The sequence below is a fragment of the Dysidea avara genome, chromosome 8 (assembly GCF_963678975.1).
Source record: "Dysidea avara chromosome 8, odDysAvar1.4, whole genome shotgun sequence".
Lineage (NCBI taxonomy): Eukaryota > Metazoa > Porifera > Demospongiae > Dictyoceratida > Dysideidae > Dysidea > Dysidea avara.
Window position 1 is genome coordinate 22,748,783 of NC_089279.1, and position 16,343 is coordinate 22,765,125.

The following is a 16,343-nucleotide window of genomic DNA, read 5'->3' on the forward strand; positions in this document are numbered from 1 at the left end:
GAGCTCCACTAAGGCCCAACACCACACATATGGATTGCCACTGGGCTAGGGAAAAGCAGTCAGCAAAAGCAGACCAGCTGATTTTGATTGTGTGTAGGGATGCGGCGATTATGACGGAACAATTTCGGGCATAATAGGTATGTGTGGGAATCAGGAATTATGCTAGCATTTTGAGGTGATTATAAAGCTTTAACAGTAGGAAAATCTGCAGATTGCACAATTCCGTTAAAAAGATCGAGATACTCTAATAGAGCAGTCAGAAACTCTAATAGAACAGTCATTATTTACTCTAATAAAGCAGTCACATTGAAACGAAGTACTCTAATACAGCAACCAGATAAAGAATTCAAGACTATTGGAAGCTTAAACATCAATGAAAATGGCCTGATACAGCAATAAACTGGCATTATTAGCCAATTATGGTGGCATGATTTTGGGAATAATGGGAAATTCTCAAAAGCATAATAGGTGATTTTTTGAGCATTGCTCAAAAGCATAATGCTCAATTTTTGGAGCATAATAGCCTCACCTAATTGTATGTTATATTCATGTTGTTTTGTGTTCTTGGTGAAAAATCAAATCTGCTGACATGGGTATTAAGACCAGTTTTCCCAGATTCAGTCACATATTCATAGCATTAAAATGATCTTGAAAAGATGAATTTTGGGAGCTAAAATTGTCATCTTGGGACAAAGCAAACAGAAATTATAATAATTTCTGTTTCACATTATTAACCATGCTAAGTAGTAATGTCAAAGTTGTCAAATCAATCCTGTAGTAACTCAATGGCTGCAGCAAAATTTCTGTCAGACCTTCAGTGCTGGTCACTGTAAAGCAGTAATAATAGTAAACACATAATCCTGATTTTCTACTCTTTGTGCATGTTTTGCAGCTTTAGCTTCTGTAATAACATTTTACACAAATTCATCAGAGCAAAGTGCACAGGAAACTGGGAATTACATTTGCAGGTTTTCCGAGACACGTTTCTTTATATGGCAGCTTCTCCTACACTAAGTCTGGCTTGACAGCATTCAGTATGTCCTGGATGATGAAGCACTTTTACAATGCATCCCACAGTCTCATGGTTCTACATATGGAGACATCTGCCACCAGTACACAGAATATGTAACAAGAAAGTACAAGGATGCCATAGTTGTATTTGATAGCTATGAAAATATGAACTCAAAAGATATGACACATCAGAGGTGGTCAAAAGGAAAGGCTGGTGCAACTGTATCCTAACTGAGATATGACTATAAACATCGTAAAACCATCAAACTGTTATGGAGATAAAAGTGCAGTGATTTTTCCACTGTTCCCCACAAGGATTCCTTAGGACTTTTTTCTGTCATTGAGGACATAATAAGGGCACAAAATCTGTTGAGTTTACTTTTGTTGAAATTTTTGTGTGAGGTTGAGCCTAGAGCTGTACCGATAATCGGATCGGCCATTATATCGGTTGCCGATATGGGAAAATATAGCCATATTGGTAATCAGTATGGCAAAAATGATAACCGATGTACTTACCGATTTTTCTCTATCTAATGTGCATTAATTTATTGATGGCCACATTGTAGAAAGTTATGACTTCAACTCCGTGTAACTCGCCAGTTTCACCGGTACTGTTGTTAAATGATTCACAGTCGCCACCATCGTGTGATGAATCGCCTCCGTCGTCACCGAATTCATGCTATGATTCTCCTTCCGTGTCGAACGATTTTCTTTTCATGAATACTTCAACTTTGTCTTCAACTGCTTCAGTAACTCCACATTCACATAGTAAAAGAACTTTGAGAAAGCTCCAACCAGCATGGCACTCACCTGTATGGAAATTTTTCTCCGTTGAGGAAGACACCAAGTTTGCTGAGTGCAACAAGTGTGAAGATCTTGTTGCTCGTGGTGGAGACAACACGAAGAGCTTCAACACTAGTAATTTGGTACAACACCTAAAGTCTAAGCATTCTAAAGAGTATAGCAAGTTTTTAAAATTGAAACAAGAGAAGGAGACGGAAAGAGCAGACATAAAAAAGAAAAAATCTCAGGGAAAATCCATGTCTGGATTACACCAGCTAACACTCTAAAGAAAAGATGATCAGTCACCATGGGATATAAATGATTTTAGAGCTCGTGCAATTCATAAAAAACTGGGAGAAATGATAGCAATAGATAGTCAACCAATATACATTGTTGAGGATCCAGGGTTTATTAGTTTTGTCAAAAGCCTTGAGCCTCGGTACAAGATTCCAAGCAGGAAATATTTCACTGAGAAAGTATTTCTTAAGATAATCAAAGGGGTTAAAGTTGAGGTAGACAAAATTTTGCATAGTCCAAATGTTAAACATTACAGCTTTACCACAGATATTTTGAGCACCAATACTGCTCACAGGTGTCTACTAAGTATGACAGCTCACTGGATGTCTGATGGTTTTGAAAGGATGTCAGCTGTATTACATGTTACTTTACTGGAGGAATCACACACTGGAAATTACATATGTGAAAAATTTTGTCAGATACTTTTGACCTGGGGGATTAACAAAGAAAATGTACATATTGTACTCCGTGACAATGCATCTAACATGGGGAGGGCGATGAGAGATGCAAATTTGTGTAGTTATGGCTGTTTCGCACATAGTTTGCAATTGGTCGTAAATGATGGGGTGTTGTCTCAACGTGTTGTGTCTGATTTATTAGCTGTCTGTAGAAGCATAGTAGGACACTTCAGGAGGTCTACTGTAGCTTATGATAAGTTAAAGAAAATCCAGCAGCAACTTGACATTCCAGAACATAATCTCAAACAAGATGAGCCAACAAGATGGAACTCTTCCCTCTACATGCTACAATCTGTAGTTGAGCAAAAATGTCACTTGCTGCTTATGGATCAGATGGTTCTATCCCTGTTCTTACATCAACCCAGTTAGATATAGCCAACAAGGTTATAGATATTTTATCACCAGTAGAAGAAATTACCCGAACCATTTCAGAAGACAAGGCATTTATATCTGTCATTATCCCTATGGTTAGGGTATTAAGAAAAACACTTGAACAATCTGGGGAAGACAGAGGTGTACATTCCATGAAGTCTGCAATGCTAGAGTCATTACAGAAGAGGTTTTATGACATTGAAGAGACAGATTTTCTGGTATTATCCACTATGTTAGATCCTCGATATAAAGACAAATTTTTTAGTTCAACAAATTCTCGTGAAAGTGCTAAGGACCTACTTGAAGATGTTTACAAATTCCAAACTTGTGAAAGTGATGTGCAAGAGCCAGCTCCAAAAAGACCTACTACTGATAATGAAAGCAAGATATGGGGTTGTCTAAATGACATACTCACAGAGTCAAATGCTTCAGTAGATACAAGTGCACTTACTAAAATTGATAAATATCTTTTTGAACCATTGATTGATTTAAAGAAGGGATATCCATACAAGTGGTGGAAACTTAACAATGTGCGTTATCCTGTACTTTCTCAATTAGCCAGAAGATATCTCAGTGTTCCACCCACAAGTGTCCCCTCAGAATGATTGTTTTCAGGAGCAGGTGCCATTTATAATGACAAACGAAGTTGCCTAAAGCCAGAGTTTGTGGAAGATTTACTGTTGATAAAGTACAACTTTCCCACTGTTGGTAACTGTTATCAGGTTTAGCAAACTTTGACTTGTTATGTATTTGTACTAATCACTTACTTGTACTTGACTATTTGGTTTTAAGTGATGATATTTCACATGTTTAACGGTATTGTCAACATTGTCGAGTTACTTATAATTAATGAAATAAATCTTTGATACTTTTCTCAATATCAGATCGGCCATTACATATCAGCTTTCTGAAAAACACACATATCGATTATCGGGAATGCTTTAAACCGCACATCGGTACAGCTCTAAGGTTGACACACACAATGACTGTACAATATTTGCCACTGGCTGAGTGGATCAAAACTTGATTGTTTGCAACTCATTACAAACTGAGATACAATAGCTACATACATGCATACACTGCTCATTTCCACAGTCTTAATTTTTCATCCTTACTCTAGTTTAACTAGCCTTTAGTGACTTGCACATTGACAGTCTTATGACTTGGCATGGCTGGGATTACCATGATATTAAATCAGCATTCATGTATTCCCAACATTTCTGATAAATTCCATTTATTCAAAATCCAACTGGATGGATTCTTCAAAATTTAAATCCCTCAAAATTTAGATTCTACCACTCATGCAAAACCTTCTGCTTCAAATTAACTTTCCATATGGTATTGTTTACATAATTGAGGGTTCTGTTAATTGAGATTTAAATAATTGAAGTCTTGCTGTAAATAATGAAAGGAAACAAATGCATTGAACGGGATAGAGCAAGAATTTGTTGAAGTACCACAAAAGTAACTCACTGGAAAATTTACTCATTAATCTGCTTACCTTCACAAATCACACCTGCATCTTCATGGTGTCCACAGCCATGTACACCGAATCCACCATGGCGACAATCAATTAGTCTAGTTTCTGATCCAGAACAAAATAGATCATCCAACAAGATCCACCCTGTTCCTCGTCCAAAATAAGCAGAATAGACAACATCAACAAATGTCAATCCCAGTTGACGACAAACAACTCTTCCCTCATTACTATCCCAGTGGTCGTCACACACAGTTCCCCATACATTATTATGGCACAATTCCACACGACCTTCATGATCATTTGTACGTACACTACCAACAAGACGAATATCACCCTCTGTGCAGGTTTCTACTGCAAAATGAAACAATACAGTACTAGTATTACACAATTACAGCATACATATACCATTTGAGACACACAACTTCAAGCCATTGGAAAGTGAGTATGCACACAATTTTTTGCCAAATACTATTTTATTGCATTTCTGCACACTCCTACACTTTTATATGTGACCAGATTTGCGAAAAGGGATCTTCCACACACATCCAATTCTATGAATTCAGAAGACCATAACTATGTGCTCAAGTAATGGATTAATGTGAAACTGTCTCCATCTACTAAGCTATGTTGGCGCTCACTACTGACCAAATTTTAAGTCAATATCATTTTCCAATCTGTAGTTATGAGTCGTCAAAGTTGGTAAATTGGATGTGTGTGGAAGACCCCTTTTGGCAAATCCGGTCACATATTATATATGTACATATCTATTGAGTTCCTGCCAATTTAGATAAAATTTTGAGAAGTTTATATAGTAGTTACTAAGTAGTATCACATTTAAAGTCATACTGGAGTGGAGGGTGGCAAAGTGGAAGGTTCAAAATGTACAGGATGACAATTTAGGGCTAGAGATGAAGTATGAGGTGTTTAATAGTTAAATTACAGCACAATCAACACTGGAGACATTTAGCTAATTGCATAAGATCATCGATGCATCAAGTCTTGAGCAAGCACTGCTTTCCATCAAGCCAATTATTTACCAAAGCCAGAAATCATCATTTGAGTACACAGAAAGACAGCTTTTAAACCATCCTTGTGTAGTTTGAGGAAATCTGAATGAAGCATATACCGTATAGCTGGTAATTTTCGAAAGGTTTTTATTTTCGGATATTTCGAAGAGGCCCTTCTCTTCGAAAATAAATTCCAACGTCCGGTTGTTCTTCGAAAATAAATTCCCACAAGTGAAAGCAACGATCCAACTTTCGGTGATTCGATTGTGTATTCCTCGAGTTTTAGCTCAGTATTACTGATGGATAATGGGTAAACTGTATCATTTCTGTGCCAATAGCCAGAAAAACAGGTGATCCAGAATGGGAATTCAGATGCCGTCTGCTCTAGAATCCATGCTAGCTACGATCAAGCATGCGAGCCAGTGAATTTACTCCACTCGAAACTCTCTCAGTCTTCTCTCCAGTGTACGGGGATGGGAATTATTCCATCAGTAAGTCAGTTTTTGGCAAACATTCACGCATCTTCATAATTATTTTGTGATATCAATTTCCGTTTATTTGAAATCCACCCGGACTTCGAAATGTACACCCTTCGAAATTAAAATCCTTCGAAATTCAGATTTTGCTTCTTGTGCGAAATTTTCTGTTTCGAAAATAACCCGCTATACGGTAATCTGTAATCTGGTAGTGTAGTTACTCAATGGTGGTATTATAATCCTCCATGCAAAATAGCTTGGCTGTAAAACAAGGGTACATCCATGAAAGGAAAAGTAACTGGTAACTGAAAGCTGATATCTGGAGCAACCAAGAACAAAATGAATATTAATACAACTACAATAACACAAGTTTTAACATTGGACCTTTATCATTGACTTGCTCTACACTCAGTCTCACTGCATGTATTCCTGATTATTCTTTTTAGCTCTAATTGTTAGTACTATAGCTTAGCCACCTGTCTCAATAGTTAATGTAGAGAAAGGAAAGACAGCCAGGTTAGAGTTTAAAAGAATTAACTAGCAATGCATCAAGACTAAACACAGAACACAAGTTAATGGTAAAGGTCCAATATTAAAACTTTTATAGTTGTACTACTATAACATGCATTTTTGGCTACTCCAGATATCAATTCTTTCTTTTGCCAGTTTATTTTACTTTCATGGATTCTACAACTACTGTAAGTTGTCTTTGGATGGGGATTTTTAAATGCATTTAGTATATAATATATTGTATCATAGTAAGATTCTGTTGCTGCATTCGTGTGCCATGTTGGCAGCCAGCTGGAAAAATCTTAAAATTGTAACAACAAGCCAGCAATAATGTTTCAAGTTTTCAGAAAGTTCAGAAATCTTGTGTACCATGTGAGCCAGTTACAGTGGTTATAATGGTAATCATACTTATAATCATCACAATTATAATTTACAGCAAAAAGAAGAAGAAGGATCTAGAAGGTTGTTTCCAGATTTGGTAGTAAGGGGTCTGGGGCACAGCCCACCCCAGCAGTTGCAAACTTTAGCTACTAAATCATTCTTTATTACATACTTACGTATTTATATTTATAATAAGCTACCATTTTAAAATTAATGCATTCCATTATGAATGTTCCATGGATGTAGCAAGAGTCACCTATTGATTTTCTGACTTACAACAAAAGGGTTGAAATGTACTAATAGAACAGTCAGTGTGTAAAATTTCCCTAAGAATTGATCTCAGAAAGCTGCTAAACTTCTGTGTGCACCCTTCATCTAAAAATAACCAACAATGCCTATGATGTTCTATATATTAGAGCAGTATTGGTTGTTCTATCAGAGTATATAATATCTTGATGTTTGTACCCTTGTTCTCCCTTAATCCACTTTTGAGGAATCAATGTAAGATCCATAGCTGTACTGCCCCGATATTTGTGCTGTCAAGCTAAGGTAGTCTGGTGTTTCTGCTGCAAGCCTAGCTAGCTACAAGGTAAAATTTTAGAGGAGGGATCTCTAGCACTACAAAAAATCCCCTAAACATGCACCTGTTCCACATGCAAAGAACTTAACTTTGTATGGTGATATGTGTCTAGTCAGCAACATAACTATGCAAACAGGTTAGCACAGGAATACAATATAATGCCATGAAATTTTGAAGCCTAATGTATAGCACCAATGAATTACATAGTTGTGCTGCAGGACTCATTTCCAACTTCATCATTGGACACTTTCCAAGTCTCACTCGCAGTGAAGTTCCAAAGTTGTAGCTTTTGAATCATAGTTTGTGGAGCAAGGCAAAAGTGGGTGAAAGGGGAGGGGCACAACATTGGCAACAAAAATACTGTACACAGAAGAGCTACAGACACAGATGTCATTATTAGAAGTATAGAGGAATGCACCAGATTTATAAGCTCTATAGACTATTTTCATAGTGTACTGCTGTTGCAGAGAAATTATGTAGTGACTTCAATAGCATATTCTTGTGTAGTGGTTGACTACTGACTGTATTAGAATATCTTTTCCACTCTGAAGAAAATTCATACATATTTAACAGTACTAAACCTGGTATATACACACAACAGCTGCCTCTTTAACACCAACTTCTTAATGACATAAAGTATCCAAACTCAAAATCTTCATCTACACAATTGTGATATTCAGTTCTTGAAACTTTTACAATGTACTCATGCAATGATATCAATTGTGTCCAGGTAGTTCATTTAAGTTATTGTTTGGGGTAGGATTCAAATATCTATAGGATCTCAGTATCAAGATGCCAAGTACCTCTTATATTCCATTGTGCAACAGTAACAATTGTAGTCATTAATAATGTTAATAGTAATCATCAAGGGGTAGGTAACAAGCTAAAATCGTCTACAAAATTTCAAAGATGACTGCCCATATTTCATCTTTCAAGACAAATATCAGTTCAAATATCTCTGTAAAATTCAGTAATTCTAAAATTAGTAATCCGTAAAGTATAGACTCCAAAAACTTCCGTATATTTTCATTACATCTTTTCAATCGTCAAATTTCATCTTTCAAACTGCACAAATTTCAGGCAATATTTCATCTTTCAGAAATAATTTCAGGGATGATCTACAAAATTTCAGGTCGTTACCTACCCCTCGGTATTCATAATTATGATTTCATAGCCCTAATCTTTGGTCCTGGGATGAAAAATCATGGCTAATATCATAGCTGTGCAACAGCAAGGAATCACTTGATTTCCTTGGGCACTGATTTGCCTCGTATTATACAAATGGGTACCTTAGCATGAACACAAAATTGTTCTTCTCTGATGTTGAGTTAAAAGCTTGTCATACATCCATGAGCTGAGGTTTTGAAAATGGCAAACATCACACATAAATTTTAGTGAGGATTGCAAAACATCATACAGTACAATTGTACTGTAATAGAGACCACAAAAGTTTGGGCGTGGCCCATTAAAAACATCACCCAAAAAAACAGCCTCAGTTTTCCCTGACAACAATGAAGCAGTAGTGGTTAGGTAGAACTAAGCCCAAACAAGCCTTTGACCCAAAACACTTTCAACAAGTTGCTATGAATTTTTATTTTAAATATTAAATAGAATTTTCTAGTGACTGACTGAGTAACTGACTGATGTCTTTAGACAAGAATAAATAGGTAATGGCTAAGGCTATGGGCTTGATTTTTGCACTGTTCAATGTCACTTCAGCTGGACACATGCCTTTTGGCATACTGCAGTACATACAATGGGCGTACCAGTGTCCTCCTTTGTGTCCCATTCATTTTTGTTGACAGCGAAAGGTGTTGATTTGGTGGTAGCACAAGATGGCTTCCTGGGGGTTTGCAAATCTGAAAAATCCTGTACAAGATTTCAAATCTTTGTAATTTGCCAAGATTTCAAGCAATTTATGGCAAGTTTCAGAGCATTTAAAATCTTAGATATTCAGAATAGTAGCATCATGTGATACATAGTATATGGAAATGCATGGAATCCTTTCTCGAGTTAGATTTTCATTGCTACAAATTTCATGGGAGTTGTGGACTTCTTGTGAGGATGCTGGACGTAGTATACATGATACTGCAAATATCAGGAAATATATGAAACTTTACAACAATTTTCAGAGATTTCAGATTCCAAAATCAGAGATTTCAACAAGATTTCATTGAGAGCTGTATGAGATTTTAAGAGAGTTGCGGACCCCTCGGGCTTCCCTTCATAACAGAAATCTTCCACATTTTTAATAGTGACTACTTTGATTGCAGAGGTCATTTTCGCACAGTTTTTGATTCGTAATGCTGTGTAACAGGAGCATAATGGCTACTTCACTTTTCAGACGATAATTGACAGCTGGGCATGCAGTACCATTTCTTACTTTTGATGCGGTATGCGTGGGCTCACCAGTCATAATATTTTTTGCAAAACTAATAAACATGTACACAAAAAAATCGAAACTTTCAGGGACCAAAGCACATCAATATAAAATGCTGAAACAAGCTGTAGTAGTGCATGATATTAAATCACAGTAAAACAATAAGAAGTGTTATATCCTTACTGGGCATTTCTGTTATGGCATTGTGAGCACAGTAGAGATATAACACTTCTTATTGTTTTACTGTGATTTAATATTGTGCACTACTCCAGCTTGTTTCAGTACTTTTTATTGATGTACTATGGTCCCCATATATATTCTAGTTGAAAATGCCAATTTTTTTTGTTTACTTGTTGCTACAAATAGTTGACAGTAGTGATTTGAGGCATGCAGTTTTACTTTCTTGGCTGTGTGACTCACTACCATGAGACTTGATTTTCTGTTATTAATTTAATATTACAGTAACAGCAAACAGATGGTAATTGTTGCTGACTCATACCAGACCATTTATTTGGTTTCTAGATAAAAATTATTTTAAGGGTTTCACATAATATGTAGTTGAAATTTCATCATGCTTTTGGGGACAAAACCACTAAATTTAATTAGACCTTACAACACAGACTCACTCAGGAAGCCTGTGCTATGTACATAGATAAGCTTATGCTTGGATAGAGATTTGTTCTAGTTCATAACATAGATGGAGCTTAATAAAGAATTTGACAGCTTCAAATAACAATTTGAACACTAAAATCTATGTCACTGATGTAATCAATGTCTGTACAGTACAGGACATATCAGTGTCTGCAAGAAAGTATGTACAGACAAAATAGAGAGATTATAATTGATTAAGGATATACGTACATGTATGCGCAAAGTAGGAATGATTATTTGAACTATGCTTCAACTCATTTGAAGCATAACACAAACAATAGTACCATATATCCATGTTTGATTAAATCCCACATATAAATTTTCCCGGTCACTGATATAAGTTGTACTCATAATTTACTACTGTGACAGTAGCTAGAAGTAGTCTTGCTAAGGGGGAGTCATCTTTGCCTGAGTGGTGACCCTGAAATCTCAAAATGACCCTCACAACAGAGTTTAAATTGGTGATCCTGCACATCACCCTCCAGGCAGCTGCTATACCAAAAGTATTGACCACAAATGCACCAATGCCTGTATCTATGCTGCATGTACTAAACCTCATAGCTACACAGTAAAAACAAACTAGTGAACGACACTACTAAATGTAGTGAACGTCACTACTAATGTCTGCCACAATACTCTCTATTTTTGTGTAGTGACGTTCACTACTAATTTTGTAGTGAACGTCACTACATTGACCACCAAGTAGTGACGTTCACTGCAAAAAGTAGTGACGTTCACTACAAAAAGTAGTGACGTTCACTACCAAAAGTAGTGAACATCATGCACTACTTAAAAGTAGTGAGTATTGTGGCAGAGCAATTCACTACTAAATTTTTACAGTGTAGCAGCTGCAGTAAAGCATGTGATTAGGATATGTTCTCCTAGCTACATACACAAGACTTATTTGCACTTTCTATGTCCAGTCACTTTACAATAGCCGGCACTGAAGGTCTGACAGCAACATGTGCTGCAGCCTTAGGATTACCTAACCTAATTACAAGGACTTAGACTGCAATGACTTATAGCTAATAAAGTGTAACAGAAAAGGGGCCAAAGTAAGGAAAAAATCCCTCCAACCCCAAGATTTGAACTGCAGATCACCTAACATCTAGTCAGTGGAGCTGAAACAGACAAAGCAAATGGTGCTGATATGTGTCTGCAGTCATTTCAACTGCAAATCACACTTTAGGAAAAGGAACTTCAAGACAACTTCACAAAGCTATTAGGGAGCTAACCTATTATATACTGGTTCACTCCCAGGTTGAACATTCAGGTCTTCTTCAGGACATCACAAGTCTGGAAGCCGGGATTGCAGCAATGTAGAGGCGTAAAGAAAGTACCAAACTGCTACACTGTTTAAAAAAAAGGTGTTTATAAAACACCTTTTGGGGTGCTATTATAGCTGCCATTTATACCAAGCTCCTCTAAGGGTGTTTTGTTACACCTATAGGGTACTTCAATTACACCCATGGGGTGTAGAAGATATTTTAAAAGAAAATGGAAATGGGGTGTTTTCTTTGTCATACAGCCAATCACATTTTCACCAAACAATTTCAAACATCATATCATTGACACAAAGGGCATACAAGAAACATGGATATGTGATAGTAATACATACATTCAGTATCATCAACTCTTCCTACCTCTTGTGGTTTTCAGTTTGTATTTATAATATAACCAATAAGCATGACTTTTAATTGTGGATTTCATTTTAAAAGGCTCTGAAGTGAATTACTGCATGGTTGTCACAAGAAATAATATAGTGTATATGTACAGGTACATGATAATGCCATCACACTGTCATCTCACTGTAATTAGCACCTACACAAATCTATTGCATGTACATCATATGCATGTGTATGAGATACATCAGTAGTAGAGTCACATGCTATATTTCTTCAATTGTTTTGCCTTCTTCATTGTTTATGATTTAATGTACGTGCAATGCTAGCTGGAAGATATTTTTGTTTGTAAATGCTAGCCTGTATGTTCCTATTCACTTACAAACTTAATTTGTGACGGAATTGTGATAATTTTATTAACTAAACCAGGACTTACCAGGTGTACATAAACACCAAAGAGTGTTGAAAAACACCAAGAAGTGTTCAAAATTGAATTAGTGCAGTGCAAACACCCAAGGGTGTTCCTACCACCCAAAGCAGGTGTGGGTGTTTAGGTAACACAGCAACATGGGTGTTTGAGAGCACCCAACTTTAACAGTGTAGGCATAAGTAATGACTATGCAACAACTCACATTACTAAATCACCCTTAGGCCACATAAACTTAATTATTAGTTTATCATCCCCACCTGCATCGCCATTTTTCTTACCTCATCAAGGATTTTTGTGCCACTGGTGGCTTAGTGTAGCCATCCAGCACCTTTTAAAGTTGGTACCTTGCTAGACCAGTCTAAGGCTAATTCAGCTATCTATAGTTAGTAAAAAATAAAATAAAAATCCACCCTCCCGCACTGGTATTTTGAGTGCAGGAGGATGAGAAACTAATAATTAAGTTTATGTGGCCTTATCTGTAACTTTTAATAACGTTTTACATACGTGCACTGCATATACTATCATATAGTTTGATCAGACCTTGCAGTTAATTAATCAGCAAATTACATTCATCCACTGTGTATGGGTAGCTATCTTCTGTACAAAGTTTTTACACAGTGGCTCAGCATTAGTCTCGCGTGGCCAGACCGTTTTTTTCTCTTTGTTGTTGGGTAGAGAGAAAAAAGGGTCTGGTCCGGTTCGAATCCCACACTCGTCTTGACACTACCCGGATAATTGGGTAGTGTTAGCTAACCAAAGAAACGTGATACATCAAAGACGCGAGCGACTACTATTTAAAGATGCATCGCGTTTCTTTGGTTAACACTACCCAATTATCTGGGTAGTGTCAAGACGAGTGTGGGATTCGAACCGAACCAGACCCTTTTTTCTCCCTACCCAATGACAAAGAGAAAAAAGCGGTCTGGCCACGCGAGACTAGCTCAGCATTCAGTTTCATTTCATATGACTGTTGATACAGCTGTTTTACCTTCGTCCTACCCCATAGGCGACACCCCAACTTTCCTCACTGCATGAAGCCAACCATTCATGGATAAAACACAATAACTAGGGGCCGCGCCAGACACAGCGAACTTGGCCCGGCTGAATAATGGGTTGATAATGCCACCGAGTGTCTCACATGTTTCGACTAGGAACATAGTCTAACTGAGATGGGTTTCAACGGACAACCAGAAAAACCCGAGCGAAAAGGAGAGCAAAAAACCTAACACATGTAGCTAGCTAGCTACTAGCTAGACAGAATTACCCGTGCTGGTAGCTATCTAGCTACTATACAAAATACCGGATAAACAGCTATAGCTAATCATATACCTGCTAAAATTGCTGCAGAAGTGAAGACAACAATGTTCACCAAGAGTTTTTTCATCTTCTATCTCGTGTCACGGCTGGGAATTAATTTCTAACCGAAGGGTGGCCGCGCTAGACTACTGAGCCCAAAGCAACGATAAATTGTTTCCACTCAAAATAGAAAGGTTCTTCTGTTTTGTTGATTTCTACAATCTGACCTACTGGTTCTAATTTATTATTGTACATAGCTGTACAGTTAGCTAAATATTAAACGTGATCACGTGACCAAAATCCCATATTATGTACAGTCTATTTCCAGTTGGTTGACTATAGAAACAAAGTGTTAAAAGTCACGTGCTTGAAAGTAGCCTATATGAGATCAGCATCCTTCAGTTTAAACTAGCGCCGTCCACCTGGCGTGAAATTTCATTGGTTATTTCTATTCACGTGATATTTTTGCATTTGACCTAGACCTACATGGACAACGGGTATGACAACCAACCTGAAATAGACTGTACAAACAAGTACCTGGGATTGAAATCATCTCACGTGAGCCCCACAATAACTTAATACAAACGCGTTCGCCGGGTCATTGTCATTACCCCTTCGAAAAATGCTAGATAATAAAGTACACCACTTACAATACGATTTCAATATGTGAAAGACTTATTTTAGTAATAAAACACCACTTGCAATACGTTTCTGTAGAATTTCAATATATATGTGAAAGAGCTTATTTTAGTTGTTGGTAAGCCTTCCTAACCAAAAGGCTGCCGGGTTAATTAGCGGACGGGTCTGGTTTGGTCTCGAAGTGACTAGCCGAAGCCGCCATACCAACTGAGTGTTTATTCTAGGGTGTTGGGGGGGATTCCCCTAAAATCTCAGACTCACCCCCTAAACTTGCAATTGTGAGTGACTGCTACACTATATACTTAGCTATCTTAAGGAAATTCTCTGTTTCCCATCCTGGACTCAGGCATATTCGCCTTTCAGGCGGATGGTAGCTTTTCAAGTCATTATTTGTCTGGTACAATCATGCATAAAAAGCTGAATAAAAGCATGCTTAAGCTTTCTAAGTTGTAACAATTAAACGCGAAGTTTGTGCCAGCTTGATAGCACTGCTGACATGTTATAGCTGACAAAGATGGTTTTACTGAGCCTATCTGTATGCAAGAGTAACTGGAAGAATACGATACAAAGAGTTGACAGTAACCAGATGCAGGCAAAACAGAACTTATTTGAAGTGGCCTAAGCTTGTTAGCACACAAAACGTATTTCAAATTAGAGTGTTTAAATAGTAAAAATTTCCCAGTTTAAAAGTTGCAAACACAGCCTTAAAATGCTCTCAGATTCAGTATCAGATCAATAATTTTAAAGGTCTCCTAGGGTACATACAGTATACAACTAAGAAAACCTCCTATATAAAGTGATGGCTATTGAATAGCTATCTGCAGAGTCCAAGTTTATAATATTATTGCTTCTTAGTTGTTTTCTAAATAGTACGTTTAACTCGTCCTTAAAATCAATCTCAGAAAGTTTATAAAAATTCTAGCCAGTTTACTTTCAAAATGGCATGCACAGCCAACAAAAATACCCCCAGCCTTACTTCTTGGAAGGCATCCACCCATGAAGATCTTTTAATTTGCTAGTGCTTTGTGGTATCATCATACAATGATAGTCAATACAATATCTCAGTGATTTAGTGTTTATGCAACACATTGAACAAACATAGAACAATTGTAGACATGAGGTGCACTAGATATTGTATCATTATGTCATCACTACTTCACTCATGCATCAAGCTCTACCAGCCATTGGATCTGGCTGGCTTCACTCAATTACAAAAATCAAAATCAACAGTCAACACTGTACCTTAAATGACTAACCAGTTTGGCAGTTATTGTGTTTTACATAGTTGTGAACTTGGACAAGTATACAGAGAGAGAAAGAGACTTTTACCTGGTCACCCCCCCCCCCCAAACTTCCTGATTACCTCCCAAAGGAGAAATCCTATAATAAACCTGCACCATACTGAAGATGCCAAACGAATAGCACACGACTACTCAATTATTAATGTTTTAGGAAGTAGTCACAAGAGTAGAACTATAGTCTTCTATATGATAAATTCATAGATATTGCTACTTCCGGTAACAATGATCCAGTACGAAAAACCAGATCATTGATTCCAATCCCGGGTACTTGTCTGTATATCTATGCTACATTGAACAGCCTATTTAAAAATCATTGCATTTTAGGACACAATTATACTATTTTAATTGTATCTCTTACCATATGAAGACTTCTAACAAGATGTAGAAATCTATAAGAAATACTTGTATAGTGCTATAATATAGCATACAATTGTGGTCATGTGAAAACAGATATTTATACATATACATTTTGCAACTAAGTTTAACTCTGATCTGACATGTTCATTTTATCCTCTATGTCCAAGCTCAAGACAACCAATCTCCACTAATTTCCATTTTCTTTAATTATAATAATTAGAACTTTATTTTAAGTAAATTTGTAAGTTGCTGTAATATTGTTTGTATGTAGTTGTATATGTAAGTTGTACTTTCTGACTGTGGGCACAAGTT

At 36.9% G+C, this 16,343-nt stretch overlaps 1 protein-coding gene across 3 annotated transcripts in view; it reads right to left on the minus strand.

Annotated features, from left to right (window-relative positions):
• Nucleotides 1-13,980, minus strand: part of LOC136263145 (scavenger receptor cysteine-rich domain-containing group B protein-like) — a 49,190-nt gene extending 35,210 nt beyond the window's left edge. The window contains exons 1-2 of one of the 3 annotated variants that reach the window (XM_066057645.1): nt 13,768-13,980; nt 4,423-4,749 (exon numbers count right to left, since the gene is read on the minus strand). In XM_066057645.1, coding sequence (XP_065913717.1) covers nt 4,423-4,749; nt 13,768-13,822 — 382 coding nt within the window. In that variant the 5' untranslated portion in view covers nt 13,823-13,980. Of the gene's footprint in view, nt 1-4,422; nt 4,753-11,621; nt 11,671-13,767 lie in introns of those variants that run through there. The other 2 variants (XM_066057642.1, XM_066057646.1) reach the window with 2 other exon arrangements.
• Between the last annotated feature and the right edge of the window lie 2,363 nt (nt 13,981-16,343).